Genomic DNA, 18,347 nt, shown 5'->3' on the forward strand with positions numbered 1-18,347 from the left:
TGTCCAGTTTTACGTTCACTAGTCAAAACAGTGTCCTGCCATATGGGTCAAAGGCTTAATAAAGATCCAGAACAACAACAGTCACATGGATCCTGTGTAGCGTTTTCACAATAGTCATTTTCTGTCATTGATAAGTGTGTGGGTAGAGTCAGTGTAATGAATTGAAATCATAGACGGTATAGAAAATTGAATTGATTAAAATCTACATCTGATTATAATTTTTCAACATTAACTCTGATTAAGCTGCAGAGCATGGCCATGCATAAGGCTTGAAATGTGGAAACAATAAATCTATGTAAAGTTGTCTCTTGCCAGCAGATAAGAGAGATGTCTGACAGTTATTTACAAGGAGCCTTTATTTCAACACTGTCATCACTGGAGGTGTCCAGTTACACACTGATGATTATCGTCATGGTGCAAATATTTGAGGGCTTTTGTCTCCTCATTTGATGCGAGTGTGTTTCTGGTTGGCAGGATGCGGACACCTGTTGTGTCTCCTTAAAGCGACACGGACCCATATGGGCTGCATCAAACAGCGTCGTGCGTTCGTTTGACATCAGCAGCACCCGCATCCTCACCGGGACACAGACACAAAGGCTTGTTGTGTAACTAATTGACGGCTTTACTGTTGCGGTGCGGGCAAATACGCATTAAGGGTTGCGGTTTGTGTGGTTATGTTCATTAAGACATTCCTGTACGGATTGGGGCGACAAAGAGAGAGAGGGGGGGCTTTACATAATAAAGTGCATGCTTTTCACGTGAAATGCGCCTTTAAAAGCGGGCTCTCCTCTCCAGTCACACCGAGGCACATCGTAAAACGAGCGGACGGAGGAGTGAAAAGTCTGTGACAGCTGCACTTTTGTTGACTCAGATCGGCTTCAGGATGGTCTCGTCTTACCCTTTACCGGATGGCTTCTCCGAGTTTGATGTGTTCTCCCTTGGATCTTGTCTGCTCGTGGAGGGTGAGTGTTTCTCGTTTTTGTGCTGGACTTCAGCCAAATGCTACGAGGGCTGCGCTCGCTGCGTGTGTCATTAACCTGTAACCCGGACCTGACGCTGCCCGCGGTCACTGACGGCATCATGTCGTTGAGGTCGGGGAGACGATCTAATGAAACTACTACTACTACTACTACTACTACTGATGGTCCTCTGGTAGTCTGGAAACAAAGAAATGGCTGCGATGTTTACTCTCATCGTGAAAAATGTCACGGCGCGAACGCTGACCTCCATTCATCGCCGCATATATAGGCTTTCATTCATGATTTTGTACTGTTTGTTTCTGTTCCGCCAAAAGGTCTGCTGGGCTTCTTTCTCAACGCGGTGACAGTCGTTGCTTTCCTCAAAGTGAGGGAGCTCAGGACCCCCAGCAATTTCCTAGTCTTCAGCTTAGCGCTGGCTGACATGGGCATCTCCATGAACGCCACCATCGCCGCTTTCTCCAGCTTCCTGAGGTGAGTGATGATGTAACAGCTCTTTCGTAATCAATATCACGGTCAGATCATATGTGACCATTTACATGTTATGGGCAAATAACGCCGCCGACAGTTCTGGCTACCTGTCCTGGAGGTGAATTATCTACATGGGGTTGTATAAGGGATACAGACAGAGTGATGGATGCTGGGTGGGTGGGTTGGTGGGTGGGGGAGGCGGTCAATACACTGCTGAGGCCCCGTGTCATGATGTGCAGAAGCAGAGGATTTTCAAGCTGTAATCAGGAGATGAGAGATGCTGATCTCAGGGTCCATTAGTCCTAGGGATTGTATATACTGTTATTGTTATTATTTTAAGAACATCTACACTGTATATGTCACTGGACTGGAATATGTAAACTGATAGTAGTGTGAAGGTTTTCTACCATCATCACCCTGATACAGACAGCTCATCCTGAAGGCACTATGTTTACAAATTCTTAATGAGCTCATCTGTACAAACGCATCCCCCCTGTCTCCAGGTACTGGCCTTATGGCTCTGACGGATGCCAGACTCACGGTTTCCAGGGTTTCATGACCGCTTTGGCCAGCATCCACTTCATCGCTGCCATCGCCTGGGACAGATACCATCAGTACTGCACTAGTAAGTTAACACCTGCATCGGTCTATGATCAGACGACAAAACCAAATTCCACACACACACTGAACAGTTTTTTTTTGTTCTTTGTTCTCTCTACCTGATCTTAAGACCTCTTGCTTTTGTCTTTAAATTTGCCACAGACTTTTGTAATTACCATAACTAACCAGGACATTTTGGAACAAATACCCAAATAAAAATGTGACTTAGTAGACTTGAGTGTGACCACCACCTCTACACCACTGAGATTATTTCTCACCCTCACTGCTATTTGTAGACATCCTGACGTAGCAGGATACAAGGAAGGCAAACGTGTTTTAACACCTAACCTGCAATTCACAGATCATTCACAGTTGATCTAGTATAAATGTTTTAAAACAAATTACTTTACTTAGGCAATTAAACATTAGCAATGACTAAAGAGAGCTGCCTTCACATAATTGAGAGAAAAAAGTAGTCAAGCATGTATTTATGTTTTGTAGTAGGGGTTTAACTCTGTCCTGATAATAGTGTTTGAACCCTGTTCTTGTCAGGAACAAAGCTTCAGTGGAGCAGCGCCATCACCCTGGCTGTATTCGTGTGGCTCTTCACTGCCTTCTGGTCCGCTATGCCCCTCATTGGCTGGGGAGAGTACGACTACGAACCACTCAGGACCTGCTGCACTCTGGACTACAGCAAGGGAGACAGGTGTTGTATAATATTTTCACTGTGTCGTCAAGATAAATATATTTCTTAGTGTTTTTTATTTTGAAGTAGATGCAGCTTGTGCTGATTTTTTAAATAGCATTTCTCTCTCCACAGAAACTATGTGTCCTACTTGATCCCCATGTCCATCTTCAACATGGCCGTTCAGGTGTTTGTTGTGATGTCCTCATACCAGTCCATTGCACAGAAATTCAAGAAGACTGGCAACCCCAGGGTAAGTCAAGTGACATTGATTGAAAGCATGTGTCTTGAGAAGGAATTCAGTTTTCTCTGTATGTGAAATTATAAAGATATACAGTCCGAGATCTAAGATGCAATTTGGAACAGCAATTTTCTGTTTTCATATCAACAGAGAGGCAGATCGGCTTAGCTTTGCCTCAGTCACTCCAAACCCAATTTTGATTACATGCATGACGCAGAAGAATCTAAGAAACCACCAGTTATAACTAAAGTCCAGCCAACAATACAAAATCTTAAAGATAACCTCACAGAAAAATTGTACTCATTTTGATGTCACCCATTGGATGGAGTCAGAGGAATAATTTCATCCTTCCTAGCAAAAGCACACATCGTCACATGGCGCTCATTCATTGTAACAAAACAGAGTGAATGGGGGGGGGAGTGCAGACCGTGACATATATAGGTCATTGCCTCACGGGAAAGACCGGGTGCTTCATTTGTTGGGAATGTGGACAGTAGCTGTTGTGCAGTGAAAAGAACAATGTATCTGTGAGTGGTGAGTTCAATAGCGGAGTTCCTCAGGGGCTGAATCAGGTTGCCTCACTTTATATTGCATAACCTCATTACTCACAGTCATCTGTGTTGGCTGGAGGCATTTTCTTTTGAACACAACGGCTGCAGAGTAGAGATGCCAAAAGCTCTTCACCACGACAATGAAATTATGTAATGATCAAACGTCTTATAGTCACACGCTGCCCAATTTATCATGAACATTACGTGTGTGCAGTTAAACATGGCCACTGTCCAGTGTCTGATGTTCAGTAAGCCTACTAATAAACCTCGAAATTGACGTCTCAGGACCCCCATTAATGGCCGAGTCAGCTCAAGCCCACATTTGCCAAATTCTGTTTAAACCCTTAGGATTTCTAACATACCGGGGTGAATGTGTAAAAAAGGTCACCATGTCCAGAATATTTCCATTAGATTGAAGGTGCAACCATAAAAACATGGTGTATTTACGTATACTGAATATTTCATGTAATGTAAACATCAAATGTAGCAGCCTCAGCAAAGAGTTGCAGAGGCTAAAACAGAATATTTATATATATATACATATATATATATGACATTGTCAGACAATGTGGAATAAGTCTTTCTTTTCCAACCATAAAGCTTACGTTAAGTGTTACATTTTTGCTTTGTATGTGCATAAATTACACCAGCATCTTTATACTTGAGCTCTTTCTGGTTCCTAGCAGAGACTGAACGCTCTTAACACAGACACTATTTTTCTCCCAGACATTATCCCAGGCGTGTGACTCCCCCCCACCACCACCACCAAGTAGAAACCACAAGGCATTTTTGTCTCCTTCACTCTTTATGGTTGATCGGTGACTAATCATTCCTTTTTGTCCCCCCTCCCCACCCCTTTCTCTCACTCTTTCTCTCTCTCGCTCTCTCTTCTACTTTCCATTCTTTTCCACATTTATCCCTCCTGCTCTGCCTCTCTCCATACTTTACCCTCTGTAGTTCAACCCCAACACCCCTCTTAAGACCATGCTGTTCTGCTGGGGCCCCTATGGTATCCTGGCTTTCTATGCTGCCGTGGAGAACGCCAACCTGGTCTCCCCTAAGCTCAGGATGGTAAGGACAACAGAGCGCAAATACATTACAATCCCACTATAATTCAAACATATTAATCCTGATTTTGCTTGATAACAACTTGGTTGTGGTTGCACCTGTCTCTGCAGATGGCTCCAATCCTGGCTAAGACTTCCCCAACCTTTAATGTATTCCTGTACGCTTTGGGAAATGAGAACTACAGAGGAGGCATCTGGCAGCTCCTCACCGGGGAAAAGATTGATGTGCCCCAAATTGAGAACAAGTCCAAATAAACTGAACATGTAATAATTACACACACCTACTGTCCTAGTGGTTTCTCACAGGTACCTAAATGTTTCTGTTTGTGAGTGCATGTGCATGTGTTTGTGTCTTGAGCCATTGTCCCTTGCGCACATCTGTCCTGAATGTGCGCTTCATTGTTTCTGCTGCTGTTTTTGTAAAGGATGTAACAGACCTTAACAAACTCATGATTTCTCAGGTCAGAGTCAAACTTATGATAATTTTATTTTATTGAGTAGGATATTATTTTAATCTTAAATGAAAACTCAAATAATCCTACAAAGAAAGTAGTGTGGAGCTGCAAGCTAAAGTATATACCTCATAGCAAATATCAACATCTTTAAAAGAACAGTAGCTCCTCAACCCAAACATCAATGTAGCACGACTTTCCTTCTGGCTGAAGCATGATGTAAACAACTAGTTCACTAGCCAACACCTCTGTTGCCAAGAGACTGTCATCTGAGCCCTGTCAATAATCCTTAAGTGCAAAAGTCCCCTTGGCACACAGCCATTCAAACATGTTTGTTTCCTGTCTGTATCCTCTTGAGGTGTGAAGGCCTTAAAGAAATTGATTTAGCTAAAAATAAAAATAAAACACAACCGAGGGCGAACGTCAGAGGTTTATGACGTTTTTGACCCGAGCCTGGGGACAGTGTTTATCACGCCTGTCAGTGAAATGTGAAAATGTGTGCATGCCATTGATGTCTCGTCAGGCTCTATAAAGTCGTCAGGGATAGCCTGAGTAGAACGGCACTAATCCACTAAACAAGAGGACCATTCTTCAATACACAGCCCCCACAACAAGTTAGAGATTAGTCGCTGGTTGTAGATTAACTGGACTTGCATTCTCTCCACTAGATTTACATATGAAATAAAGACAGAAGCCTGTGTGACATTTAAATAGTATCCAAACGAGATATGGCAGACCTAATCACTGGTATTTACTTAATGGATTTTTTATATAATCAAATCAATGAGAAGGACTAGGCTGTAAATTTTAAACTTAGCTGCAATTTAGTTTATTACTTATTTATCAAACATGTGAATGTCCTTAATTTATAAAATTATTATGTTTACGCATGCATGACTTTTCTCCTCACAAATCTCATCTTAGAAATAGGGCATTGCTTTTGCTATTTCTTTGACATGGGTTGTCTAACCACAGTGTTAAACAACTCACAGCAGCATACTGGTTATCATATAATCAATATTCTTATAGTAGGTTTCAAAAACCAAATCATCCACTGTTGTGGTTTTAATGTAGCACATGATTTAGTACTGTAGCACAGGATAATGAGGAATGTAATTAATGTACAACACATGATCAGACTTTGGGTCAGAGCGGGGCATACTTCTAAATGGAGTAACATTGTTACAAGAGCCGCTGATCCAAAAAAAAAAGGGTGGACATTTTTTAAACACTTGGGATATTAACACAGATTCCATTTCTGCACCATTTTGTATCCATGTGATTTATGACGTCATAATGTAAATCCTCTACAGCACAAACAGGCCTATTCACACCCTAACCCCCCATGTAAATGGTCAAGTAGTTGTAAATGTGAGGTTCTTTGACATCTTAAAGATTAGTTGGAGGAAACATCTGAGGACTCCAGATATTAAGAGCCTAGATGAGCCTAAATGATTCCCTTGCTGTACAATTTGGTTATATATACATTTTGTATAGCTACTTAACGGCCCCTGTGAAATCCTGTTAATTTGTATTCATATTTTATTGTATTGGGTTGAAAATATAATAAGATTTTTCCTGTGTTCCGTTTCTCTGCAAGTGATTAGCATATAATGGCAACTTGCAAAGATCCATCGATTCATGGTTAATCAATAAAAGATTAACACTGTCTAAACTCTTTGTGCTTCCGACTCCTCTGTCTTACATCACCATGCAACTCTCATCTTACATAATTATAATCATAATACAAAGTACCCACAATGTAAAAGCGTAATTCTATTTTCCTCTCTATGACATTTCAGAAGTCTACTTTACTTTTTAGCCCAATAAATTTGCTGGGCAGTTTGAGTTATCATTGTATTTGCTTTCCAGATTCAGATTAATACAAAATATATTCAAATAAAATGCAATATCTTAGTTTAGTCTTATGAGCTGCAACATTTACAGTAGCCTAAGTGATGTATATATTTGTATAATAGTATAAGTACATACTCATATTTACTTTTTCTCAGGTAAAATGTTGTTACAACTTAAATATCTCACTACTCCTTCCAATACTGGCCGTGTGTCAGCTCATTTAAAGAGGACTAGACACAATGAAGATAACACCCAGAGGTTGCAGCATACAGTAGAAGCTCCCACTTGGTGTTTCTAAGCAGATTAGTTGAGACAGGCTGTCAGTGGAGCGCGTTGTTGCATAATTATGTGATAATGACACATGTGCACTGGGCAATCCCAACCCCTGCGTCATCCCACCCCTTATTTATTGCAGCTAATTCAATCATCAGCATAGAAAAACAACAACTATGGATTACACTTTTCAAATATCATGACAAGTACTTGAAATAAGGATTAATTTAATCTTACACGCATGAACCCTGAACAGATTATTTTATTTATAATCAATACAAACTTCCTCTGCAACCTCCATGACGTGAACATCGAAGTCCCCAGACACTGATGGACATATGGAGCTGTCATCTGCTGGGAAGAGCTACTCTGACCCCACTTCCTAAACCACTCTAGACCACGATCAGCTGACAACAGGGATCAATGGAGTTTCAGAGTTTTAAAGAACATTATGCAATAAATAGTTATGAAAACAAAATTTACATTAAAAGTACTATTGTCATAAGCCTATTCAACCCCATTCATTTAGACTCTAGTTCTTCTTTATTCAAAGAAATAGGCAAGTACTGTGGCTTCTGTGAAATGGTAAGAGCTCTTAATATGTAAGTAAATTATAATTTCTCCAGGGTTTGAAACACCAGAGGATTATTGACGCAAAAGCCAAACTGAATGCCTCGTGTTTTATCAAAAAAAATAGTTTAAGTTTAATATAATGGTGGGGAGGAGATTGCCTTGCACAGCACAGATTAGAACCTCACAATGCACACAGTGCCGGTGGTGTCAGGAATAAATCAAGCCTGATGAAGCCCACACGGGTGAAACGCGTTGCTGCTTGACTTTTTAAATAAATAATCAGTGTTTATATGACCCCTTTGTGTGCGGTGGAACTCCTTCCTTTTTTTTTTCTTTTAATATAATGGTGGTTCACTGTTCCCCTAGGACTACAGAGTAAATTAACATGTCTGAACCTGACACATTAACCAATGTTTAAGGCTTGCAATGCTTAGTGATGCTAAAAAAATATACTTTTCTTATATTTTATTAGTATTCAATAATGAGTTGTCGTCATAGATTATGTTCACAGATTTCATTATTTAAGCCACACTGGCCACAGATTTACATCAGATGCTGGATTATGTTATACTTTGAATCCAAATGTCTGGCAGGAGACCAGTTCGATTTTTTTTTTTTTTATCGGCTTCCCCTCCCCTCTCTTACAATCAAACATATTCAGGTACTTAGAGTTCACTGAGGATTATGTCTGGTCAACCAATGAAGTTTTCATATGGGCTTTTTGAGAGGATTACACAGCAACATGAGCACGAGTGCCGGAGAAAAGAGAGAGTTGGGGAGAGTTAGGAAGACTGTTTTCAGAAAGAGAGTTAGAAGCAGCAGCTCCCTGAGAAACTAGGGAGAATAAACTATAATACTAGTACAGCGGCTGATGACCATGGTCGTAACACAGGATAATACTGATAATAATAATCCAATCAACAACAAAACACAGATCATGTGATTTTTGTGTGAATGCTCCTGATACTATCAGCCTCAGTAACCAAGTGAATGTATCAATCTAGATAAGGAGAATCACCTGACTCTGGAGTGCAGTAGATAACAGTTCACTTGTTAATAAAATGTTACGCCGTATTTCCTAACGGTTGGCCAGTTGTAGAATTGCAAGCAATTATGAAGATAAAGATCAGTGGATAGATTAATAACAGCTACAACAGGAAACTACATGTTACACGTCATAACACGTCACTACTCAATAACTACAAAATATCTGAAATCTTCTTAGGCTTATGCATTAGTCTGCAGATTTTTGGTCATGGCTAAAAATACATTTCTGCCTCACACTGCCCTGTTTTATTATTATAATCTCATTATACAACCTGCAGATACAAAAAATAAAACCCATAAGAAAACATATCACCAGCTATACTGTATCTGAAATCCTTCATGTGCACATGACCTCTTTGCTGCTCAGTGAACGTTGAGGTGAACAGTCTCTCCAACCTGGAGTTCATAATTTAGTTTCCATCTTTGGTAGAATCAGATGGTAATTTCAACACCTCGTGGTTGACCTCAGGCTCGGTCGAGCATAAAAACGAGGTGAAATGTCAGTCTGCTGCCTCGGGTCGACCACACTCTCCTTTACTCCATCACTTATCTTGACTGTCAGATGTGAAGCCGATTATATAACCCCTAACCCATAAGACTGCATCCACACACGCACGCACGCTCGCACACACGCACACACATATACGGTATATACACACACGCTCTTGTTGTGCAGCCACAGGACAATCAGTGGTAATGCTGAACACAGCTGCTCTTCCAATCAATTCATTGAACCTGGGAAATCACACCATTTGTACACAGTGTGATTTACATGTAAAACAACATGAATATGTGGCAACATTGTAAACACATTCAATCTTAAACCAACAATAACATACTATACACACCTAACATATTGCATATGAGACAAAAAAACATATTTGTTTAAAAGAAACAGTATTTTTACAGGATTAGTGTGCCTGTGTAATCTGGATTAGAGTGGAGCTGTGCGTCACTGCTCTTTAGAAATCGCTGTTTTAATTCATTAAACCGCTCACTTTGACCAGTATAGGGAGGACAGTATTGTGACCACTTCACACTATCCACACACTGACTTACACACACACACACACACAAATACATATAATACACAATAGAGCAGCTTTGCTGAACAGAAAATGACACTGAGATTATTTCTACTGTTACACTCGAGAGGTTAAGATCATTTCATGGCATCAAATATATTCCAGCCAAGCTCAAGTGGAATGCGTAACATTATTTCCTTTCCCGTAGATGTTTTTCACCTAAAATTAAAAATGAACAAATCGTTTTTTTTTTTGAGGATGTGGAAAAGGAAATGCTGTTTTCCTACAAGGTGGCAGAGTTACTAAAATTGAAGGTGACACATCTCTGTTCACTATTACGTTATGAAACTCTCCAGTCAGCATGACGAGCAGCTAGACTACACTTTGATCAAAGGAATGTATACTTCACACATGGGTACGATTTTTTTTTAATCCATTCAGCAACATGGATTATGCTATCAATCAACATTTATATTCAATGCAGTACATGCAGTATCCTCTAAACAAATATAGACATATATTTAATTCTGTATTGCTCTCTATTTTTATCTGCACCGGGTTGTTGAGCTTAAATACAGGACACTTATATAAATGTATCTATAGCTTGACTGTTTACAGAGAGTGATTGGTGTAAACACATGCTAAACACCAAGTTGGAGTCAGTTATATTGTTATAACACTGTAATGTACCCCACTACATTTATCTGAAGGCTGCACTTTTTTACTTACTGCAGTGTCTGAGTACATCATTAACATCAGATACGCTCATAAAATATAACTGTGAAGTCATACTGTGACTCTTCTGTCATGCTAGAAGCTCTGTTATGCACAGTCGTGCTCTTAGCTAAATCTAATTAAAGGTTGGACCAAAGCAGCGGACAGTGTCATCATGATAAACAGAGAGTATTTAACAGGATAGTAGATTGAAAAAGTGCACTCAAGGAAAGAGTTAGACAAAGAGCTGCACACCACAAATTGTAACAGACTAACTTTGTCGGACGTTGTCAAACAGACATCGCACAGAAGAGCAAGTCCAGACAAACAAATTGCAAGACCGGGAGTCAGTCTACTCTAAAACGGAACCAATCAGAGCAGAGTAGGGCTGGACAACAATACCAGACACTCAAAATGAAGTCTAGAGCATGACAAAAATAGATAAATATTAGGCTAGATATAATTAAATAAATCCTACATGTTGTATGTATGTTTTCTATAAGGAAGTGACAAAAATAGTGATAAATACTGGATTCTGTAGACACAATCTTATATGAAAGTATTTGATAGTGTTGCCAGCTCTGTTGTGATTGGTTACTTTTGAGACTAGACTGGCTCGCATACCAATATGTTGCCAGTTTTTCTTTGTGATGTCTGTCTGACAATATCTGCACCTGTCACTGTTAGATCAGAACATTTCTCTGATGAATTTACTTTTCCAAAATGTACCAAACTGTAAACTTTTCAGGAGCTCTGACAAACAGCCTGGTTTTCTTTTCAGACTAATTTCCTCCTTGTCTTTCTTTTTTTTTCCTTCCACCCTCCTTTCTCCCATTCTCCTTCCTGACTTTTTTCAACTGATTTGGAAGCATGAAATTGCTGATTTTATCCAACAGTAGACATAAACTCCACTCTTCTGAGTACATTTCTCCTCCCCCTGCTCTTCCTTCCTCCTCTTCTTCCTTTCCCTCCTCAGAAAACCTACTCCAGTTCACAATGACTGCTTTCACTTTGCACTGCTGGCATTCAGTTTACATTTACTAATGTAAAATGTAACACTGGACTCGTACCACTGTGGTATTGTTACACATAAGGGAATGTTTCCAGTACAGCTCCCACCAGTGTCAACTACAGCTGGAATGCAAAGCATGTGAACTTTGATAGCTCTGATAATCGAGGAATCTGCATTTACAAACCTGTCTGTCTCTCTCTCTTGCAGAAGGCAACCCATTGCTAATTTTATGAATGTAGAGTCATCTATCTATTTACAGATTTGACTATACACTTCGTATTGTAATCATTCAAGTGCCTCAGGGTTATTTCTGGTGTTCGGGCTGTGTGCGTTTGGCTGCAGCGGCTTGGGATTTTGTGCGGCCGCTAGAAATTAATACTTTGGCAGCCACTCAAGATTACATGGCGATCTTGAATCTCCTGAGCTAGTTTCAAATCAGATCAGAGCAGAATCACTGGGAAAACAGCAAAAAATGTTGATCCCCTAACACAGCCAAATTCAGTTATGAGGGCAGTGCTGACTCCGCCCTCAATAAGAGTCAAGTGGACATTGTACCAAAAGCAGATTGTTTTCCCTAAATAAAGAGGTGACCGGCAAAACAGCTGAACAAGGCTCACTCAGACTGAAATGTGTGGATACTGACTGTTTGTGTTTGTCTGTCTCAGCCCTTTCTGTGCCACTGTCTGCATGTGTGTGTAGGGAGAGAGAGAGAGAGAGAGAGTAAGAAAGAAAAGGAGAAAGAGAGAGAAAAAAGAAATAGAGAGATCAAGCACAGCAGTCTCTCTGGTGAATGAGAACCACTACCTAAGCCCAGTTACAGTATGTTCACTGGGGGAAATAAATGTGATTATCAAAGCTGTTCTCTCACTAATATGATGTAACGTTTCATCCAAAAATAACAGAAATATTTTGAGCCGCTTTGGTTCGATTCCTAATATTTCTTGCCTGGACCCCCTACCCACACACACAATTCTGTTCTGCTCTTCTGTTTCTTCACCGTACAGCCAGGAAGAGGATACAAATGTGGTGTTTGCATGTTTCGAAAGTCTGATTACAGGTGCAATGTTGAGGTCTTCTTATCTTTGTATTTTGTTTTTTTGTGTATTTGTGGCATTTCGTTGTTTTTATGGATGAATAAACAGAACTTTTGGATCATTGTGTTTTTTGAGTGTCCTAGGTTGTGTGTTTTTAGTTACTGAACATGGACCTCATCATCTTGTGCTGATTTCTCACAGTATCTTTAATTTACAGTATAGTTAGCCTCTTCTTAGGCAGTGACTGAATGGACTATTTGGGCTGATAAACAGAAATCCCTACCAGGTACAGTGTGGTGGCCTTGAAGCTGGCTTTTGTTGTACTGTGACAACTATAAAGTTGAAAATCCTATTGCATTACTAGAAATGCATGAGGATATGAGGACATCTACTGGTTGAAAAAGGGACACACCAAACACTGCATCCAAAGACCAAACCAACAGGGAGATCATGTTAATTCAAGCAACATCATGGGAACTAAAGGTGTCAACACACATACTGTACTGTTATTATTTAATTTACCAGTAGGCTAATGCACTAATTACTATTACTCATTTTGAAATCAATTAACATCAAAACGTGTTTTTTTGTTGTTTGCCTTTTCCAAAAAAAAAAAAAAAAAAAAAGTCAACAACTTTCAGATAAGGAATAAAATATCTAGGAGGGTTAGGGTTAAAGTTAGAGGGCTTTACCTGACCACTTCATTCTCTATCCACTAGATGTCAATACTGCTCTGTCTCTGTTATAATCATCAATCCATGGTATTCTGCAGAAACTGATAAGCCATTTAGTTTGATTCATTCTGAAAAAAGGTTGAAACTAAAGCAAAAAGACAAAATAAATACAGAAAAACTACAGAAAACACTGCCCCTGCAGTGATGCAGTGATTAAATTAAAAACTATTTCCAATCCAACCATTCTGTTTTAAATGGTATTGCTATTCTAAGTGCCAATATCTTGAGTCAACCCATAGAAGGAAATCTGGCTCAGCTGTGATACTCAATTCAAGTAACTTTTCTAAAGAGGTCGATTTGCATTTAAACTTAATTATTTAACTCCATTAGTAGATTGCTTTTCACATGTGGTACAATACAATGGATGATGGCGACAGCTGCTGAACCTTCTCCTCACCAGTAGAGGGTGATGTCAGTCTGTCTTTAAACACCCACTTCACTCATTTCATGCATCCTCATGAGGAGGAACAGATACGATCTCTTGGATTTTTCTTAAAATGTGACATTAGTTGTGATTGGTGGTCAGATAAAATGATATATATTCATCATCTACAATTGCTCAGAGGACATTAATAAAAAGTGTTTTTTAAGTGAAACTGAACACAACTTTGTGCAAAGAATTTTGAAGAAGAGGCAGTAATTACATAGTGCAGAAAAAAATTAGATAAGGATGAACTTCTCAGTTAATCAACAAAGCAATTATGAAGATCTGGGTCTAACGTGATTCCAAAGCAAAGAGAAAGAACCAAGTTATTTCCCTTCCGTCCGCAGATATCACACACAGAGAGATGAGAGCGCACGATCAGTCTTTGCTGGCTCAAGCTTTCGGTGGTTTTTGCTCTGTTACACTTCAGCAATAGTGATGCGCATCGTGAACCTAAACTCACCTCCCTGATGACCAACAGTGTTTACGTTTGGAAATGAAGAACGTATGAAATTAAAAAGGGAGAAAGTGGGAAAAGAAAATGACCAAGTTTTATTAGTCCAGATTTTAGTGGCGTCCTCTGTGGAGCTGTCCGCTGGAGTGTGGTGCTGAAACGAAACAGTTTGGACTGAACGATGCGGTGAAGTATGTGTGTTTCTTTGTATCAGTCAATGAAAGCTGCAGGTTTCCTCCTGTCACCGAGTTCACAATTAGTTAAAAGCTCAACGAGCACAGATTTTTGTAAACGTGTCCTACTTTTAGACTTATAAGTTAAAACTGCTGACAAATGTCGTGTAAAATTGAGAAGGAGAAGTACAACACCAACTGAAGCAAGCATCGTCTGCTCTGCTTCGGAGCAAGTGAGTGGACAGCAGTGTGCACTCGGGATTTTGAGTTTAATTAGCATAAAAGATCTGCTGGAGAGCAGCAGGACCGTGCGTCACAGCCGGAGATGTGAAGGGGGAGGGGGACACCTATGGGAGTCAACAAACTGCGGTGTGTATTCCTTCCACGGCCGACAAAAAGCGGTCCGGTTGATGTGAAATGATGACTTAGCTCGCAGCGTTACAGGTGACTGGAGACAGCTGGGAGCGTCTGGGAGCCGGAGGGGCGCAGAGCAGACGGACCTTAAACAGCGAGCGCGCCGATGAAGCCGTCCGGCACTGTGAGCTGCAGGTGATTCCCCCCAACTTGCGAGTGCTGCCCGGGACCAGCGCGTCACCTGAATGACGGGATATGAGACAATGAAGCAACTAGGGACGACGGGGATAAAACGGGTCCAAGTCACTAAAGTGGAAATGCGCGTGCGATGACGGACGGCGCAAGGGACAGAGAAGAAGGTAACGCAGAGGAAAGTTGTCTAGCTCATTAGTAGGGCTCCCGGCGCTGGATAAGAAAAGGAAAGAAGGGAAAAGACAGAACAAATGTACCAAGTGTGCATAATTCTATAAACAAATCGAGTGGGGGAAGACGACTTTTTTTTCCATAAGATTTGAGCAAGAGAGGGATAAAATCATGGAGCCGGAGGAGACCACGGGGGGACACGGCACTAATTTGGCACAGTCGGCCGCCACCAAACTGTCCCAGATGAGTGAAAGAACTAAACAACTCGTAATCAAAGACCCAGAGCGGCAGAAACGGATTATTCTAGTAATAGTCTGTACAGCACTTTTGTTAGACAATATGCTTTACATGGTAATTGTGCCAATCATACCTGATTACCTTGAAAATCTACAAAAGGCAGCGGACAAAGCCCAAGAGGCTACAGTGCACCACATCAACTCCACTAACAGCACCATCCACACAGTAGCCAAGGGGAACTTCGACGTACAGATAGGTGTTCTTTTCGCCTCCAAAGCCATCCTGCAGCTTCTGGTGAACCCGATAAGTGGCACGTTTATAGATAGGGTCGGGTATGACATCCCGCTCTTCATCGGGCTCAATGTCATGTTTCTCTCCACCGTCATATTTGCCTTCGCTGATAACTACGCGACCCTGTTCCTGGCGCGCAGCATGCAGGGCCTCGGCTCGGCTTTCGCGGACACCTCAGGGATCGCCCTGATCGCGGACAGGTACACGGAGGACACGGAGAGGAGCAAAGCTCTGGGCATTGCCTTGGCCTTCATCTCTTTTGGGAGTCTGGTGGCGCCCCCCTTTGGAGGGGTCCTCTATGAGTTTGCAGGGAAGCGCGTGCCCTTCCTGATTCTGGCCTGCATCTGTTTCGTTGATGGTGTTTTGTGTCTCACTGTGCTGAAACCTTTCTCAAACCGAGAGAGAGAAAACATGCCAGTGGGCACCCCCATGTATAAACTGATGATTGATCCTTACATTGCTGTGGTGGCTGGCGCTCTGACTATTTGTAACATCCCCCTCGCCTTCCTTGAGCCCACCATCGCCCACTGGATGGAGGAAAACATGCACTCCAGCCAGTGGGAGATCGGCATGACATGGTTTCCTGCATTCTTCCCCCATGTTTTAGGTGTATTTCTCACTGTCAAACTAGCAGCAAAGTACCCTCATCTCCAGTGGTTTTACGGGGCTATAGGCATGGTGTTCATAGGCGCGAGCTCCTGCACGGTGCCAGCCTGTAAAAACTTTGGACAGCTCATGATCCCGCTGTGCGGAATCTGCTTTGGCATCGCCTTCGTGGACACGGCGCTCCTGCCAACACTGGCATTCCTGGTGGACGTGCGACACGTCTCAGTGTATGGCAGTGTGTACGCTATCGCGGACATCTCATACTGCGTGGCCTATGCCCTCGGGCCCATAGTGGCCGGAAAGATAGTGCACGACCTGGGCTTTGTACAACTCAACTTAGGCATGGGCCTCGCCAATGTACTTTACGCACCGGCGCTCCTTCTGCTGAAGAATGTCACACAGATGAAGCCTTCTTTCTCCGAGCGAAATATGCTCCTGGAAGACGGCCCAACGGGACTGTATGATACTATTAAGATGGAGGAACGGGAGAAGAAGAGAAAGGGTTTGTGCACAACGATCGACGAGAACGGCACTGAGACCTTCGCGCAACGGTCTTATTCAGAGGAATCCTCAGGAGGAGACTATGCGTAAAAAGACCTTTGACTGAGTGTAAAACTATCAAAGTGCCCATGTAGAGTTGTGTGCATCCCGTCTGATCAATTGCATAACACGTTTAGGATTGTGTAACGACAATTATTCACTGCTTCTGGTGACAGTCCCCACGGATATTGTCAAATCAAGTAGCTTCAAGCTTTTGCAGTAGAAAGGAGCTCGCTGGCGTTTGTTCATGTTAAAGTGAGAGTATTGTGAAAGATTTGTCGAGATAAATGTCTATTCTATTCATTAACAGTAGGCTATTTATCACTGTAATAGAAACCGACTCATATTGTATTCAGGGACTATGTGTAAATGTATTTTAAACAACAAAAGAGGACAAATTATAATGTATGCGTCTTATAATGTAACCTGTATTCCTTTAGCGAGAGTTGTGCTGCTAAAATCAATATGCAATACTGTGTCACACTGCAATTTTAGAAGAAAAACCAGATGGAAAAATGAAATCTTGTTATTTTTTTCGTTGATTTTGGATGATGTACTTCTGGAATGCATAGCCTCAGTGTATGATCTGCGACTGTACATACATGTATATTCATGTACATAATTAAATCAATATTATGTGAATGATGCTGTTTATGGAAATGGTTTATTCAGGCAATAAAATAGATTATTTATTGCAGTATACCACAAGTTTATTTTTCTCTGGACTCCACACAAACAAAAATAACATTATAATATGATGATACTTAATCGCAACTTTTCCACGTAAAAGAGATTTTTTTCAGCCTTTGAACATGAATTAATGAATTAATTAGATTGTCTAAAATTTGATTCATTAAGGCCAACATTGAAAATCTTAAAAGAGTCAAAATTGAATATGTAATAATATAAAGAAGGTCATTTCTCCTGATTTAAAGATTTTTTTGGGGAAAGGGCATATCATTTTTTAAAGGATCCTACGGTTGATATTGTGTTTAAAATAAACAGTTCATCAAAGCATTAGCGTTTGAAGAATGCAAATCTTTGCACTCAATATTAAATGCACAACGCCAAATCAACCAGGTGAGGTGAATGCGCCCAAAAGCAAAAGCGTTGAGAACTCCAGAGGAAGCAAGAGCTCCAGCAAGAAATCCACGCAAAAATGCATCCTAATCGCTCCCCGGTGCGACATGTGAGCATCCGAGGCGTTCAGTCCGCGTCTAAATAAGGTGGGGTGAAAATGTGAAGTGCCAAATAAACTTCTCGGCGAATAGCAGGACTTCTGGGAGGAGCTTGCCTGCCAGGAGGGTGAGGTACCATCTCAGCCTCTCTCCTGAGCCAGCGAGGGAGTTGTGCACTTGCCATTCCCGGAGACTGAAAGATGCTTAAAATGATTAAGGATAAAAGTCGTGAAATTTAAAAGAAATTCGACCAGAAATGGATTCAAGGTGAGGAAAAGATCTTAATTCCTTCCTTGAGCTTCAGGACGAGTGGGATTGTTTAATACAGCTGGTGAGTAAAATATGTACTTTTTATATCATGGATTATTTTAATTTTGTAAATTGTCTAAGTTTATAAATGTTCATTCTGTCAGC

The 18,347-nt window shown here is 41.1% G+C and overlaps 2 protein-coding genes across 2 annotated transcripts; both read left to right on the forward strand.

Moving 5' to 3' along the window:
* Positions 1–566: 566 nt before the first annotated feature.
* On the forward strand, positions 567–4,847 carry rgra (retinal G protein coupled receptor a; the record flags this gene model as incomplete). Its single annotated transcript, XM_083987601.1, has 7 exons — positions 567–962; positions 1,295–1,451; positions 1,952–2,073; positions 2,601–2,754; positions 2,869–2,986; positions 4,483–4,596; positions 4,704–4,847. The coding sequence occupies exons 1-7, from the start codon at positions 884–886 to the stop codon at positions 4,845–4,847; spliced, it is 888 nt and encodes a 295-aa protein (XP_083843727.1). The 5' UTR covers positions 567–883.
* A 10,405-nt stretch (positions 4,848–15,252) lies between these two features.
* slc18a3a (solute carrier family 18 member 3a) lies at positions 15,253–16,806 on the forward strand (the record flags this gene model as incomplete). The annotated part of the gene is made up of 1 exon (XM_083988079.1): positions 15,253–16,806. The coding sequence occupies one exon, from the start codon at positions 15,253–15,255 to the stop codon at positions 16,804–16,806; it is 1,554 nt and encodes a 517-aa protein (XP_083844205.1).
* Positions 16,807–18,347: the final 1,541 nt, after the last annotated feature.

This window comes from Trachurus trachurus, assembly GCF_905171665.1.
Source record: "Trachurus trachurus genome assembly, chromosome: 15".
Taxonomy (NCBI): Eukaryota; Metazoa; Chordata; class Actinopteri; order Carangiformes; family Carangidae; genus Trachurus; species Trachurus trachurus.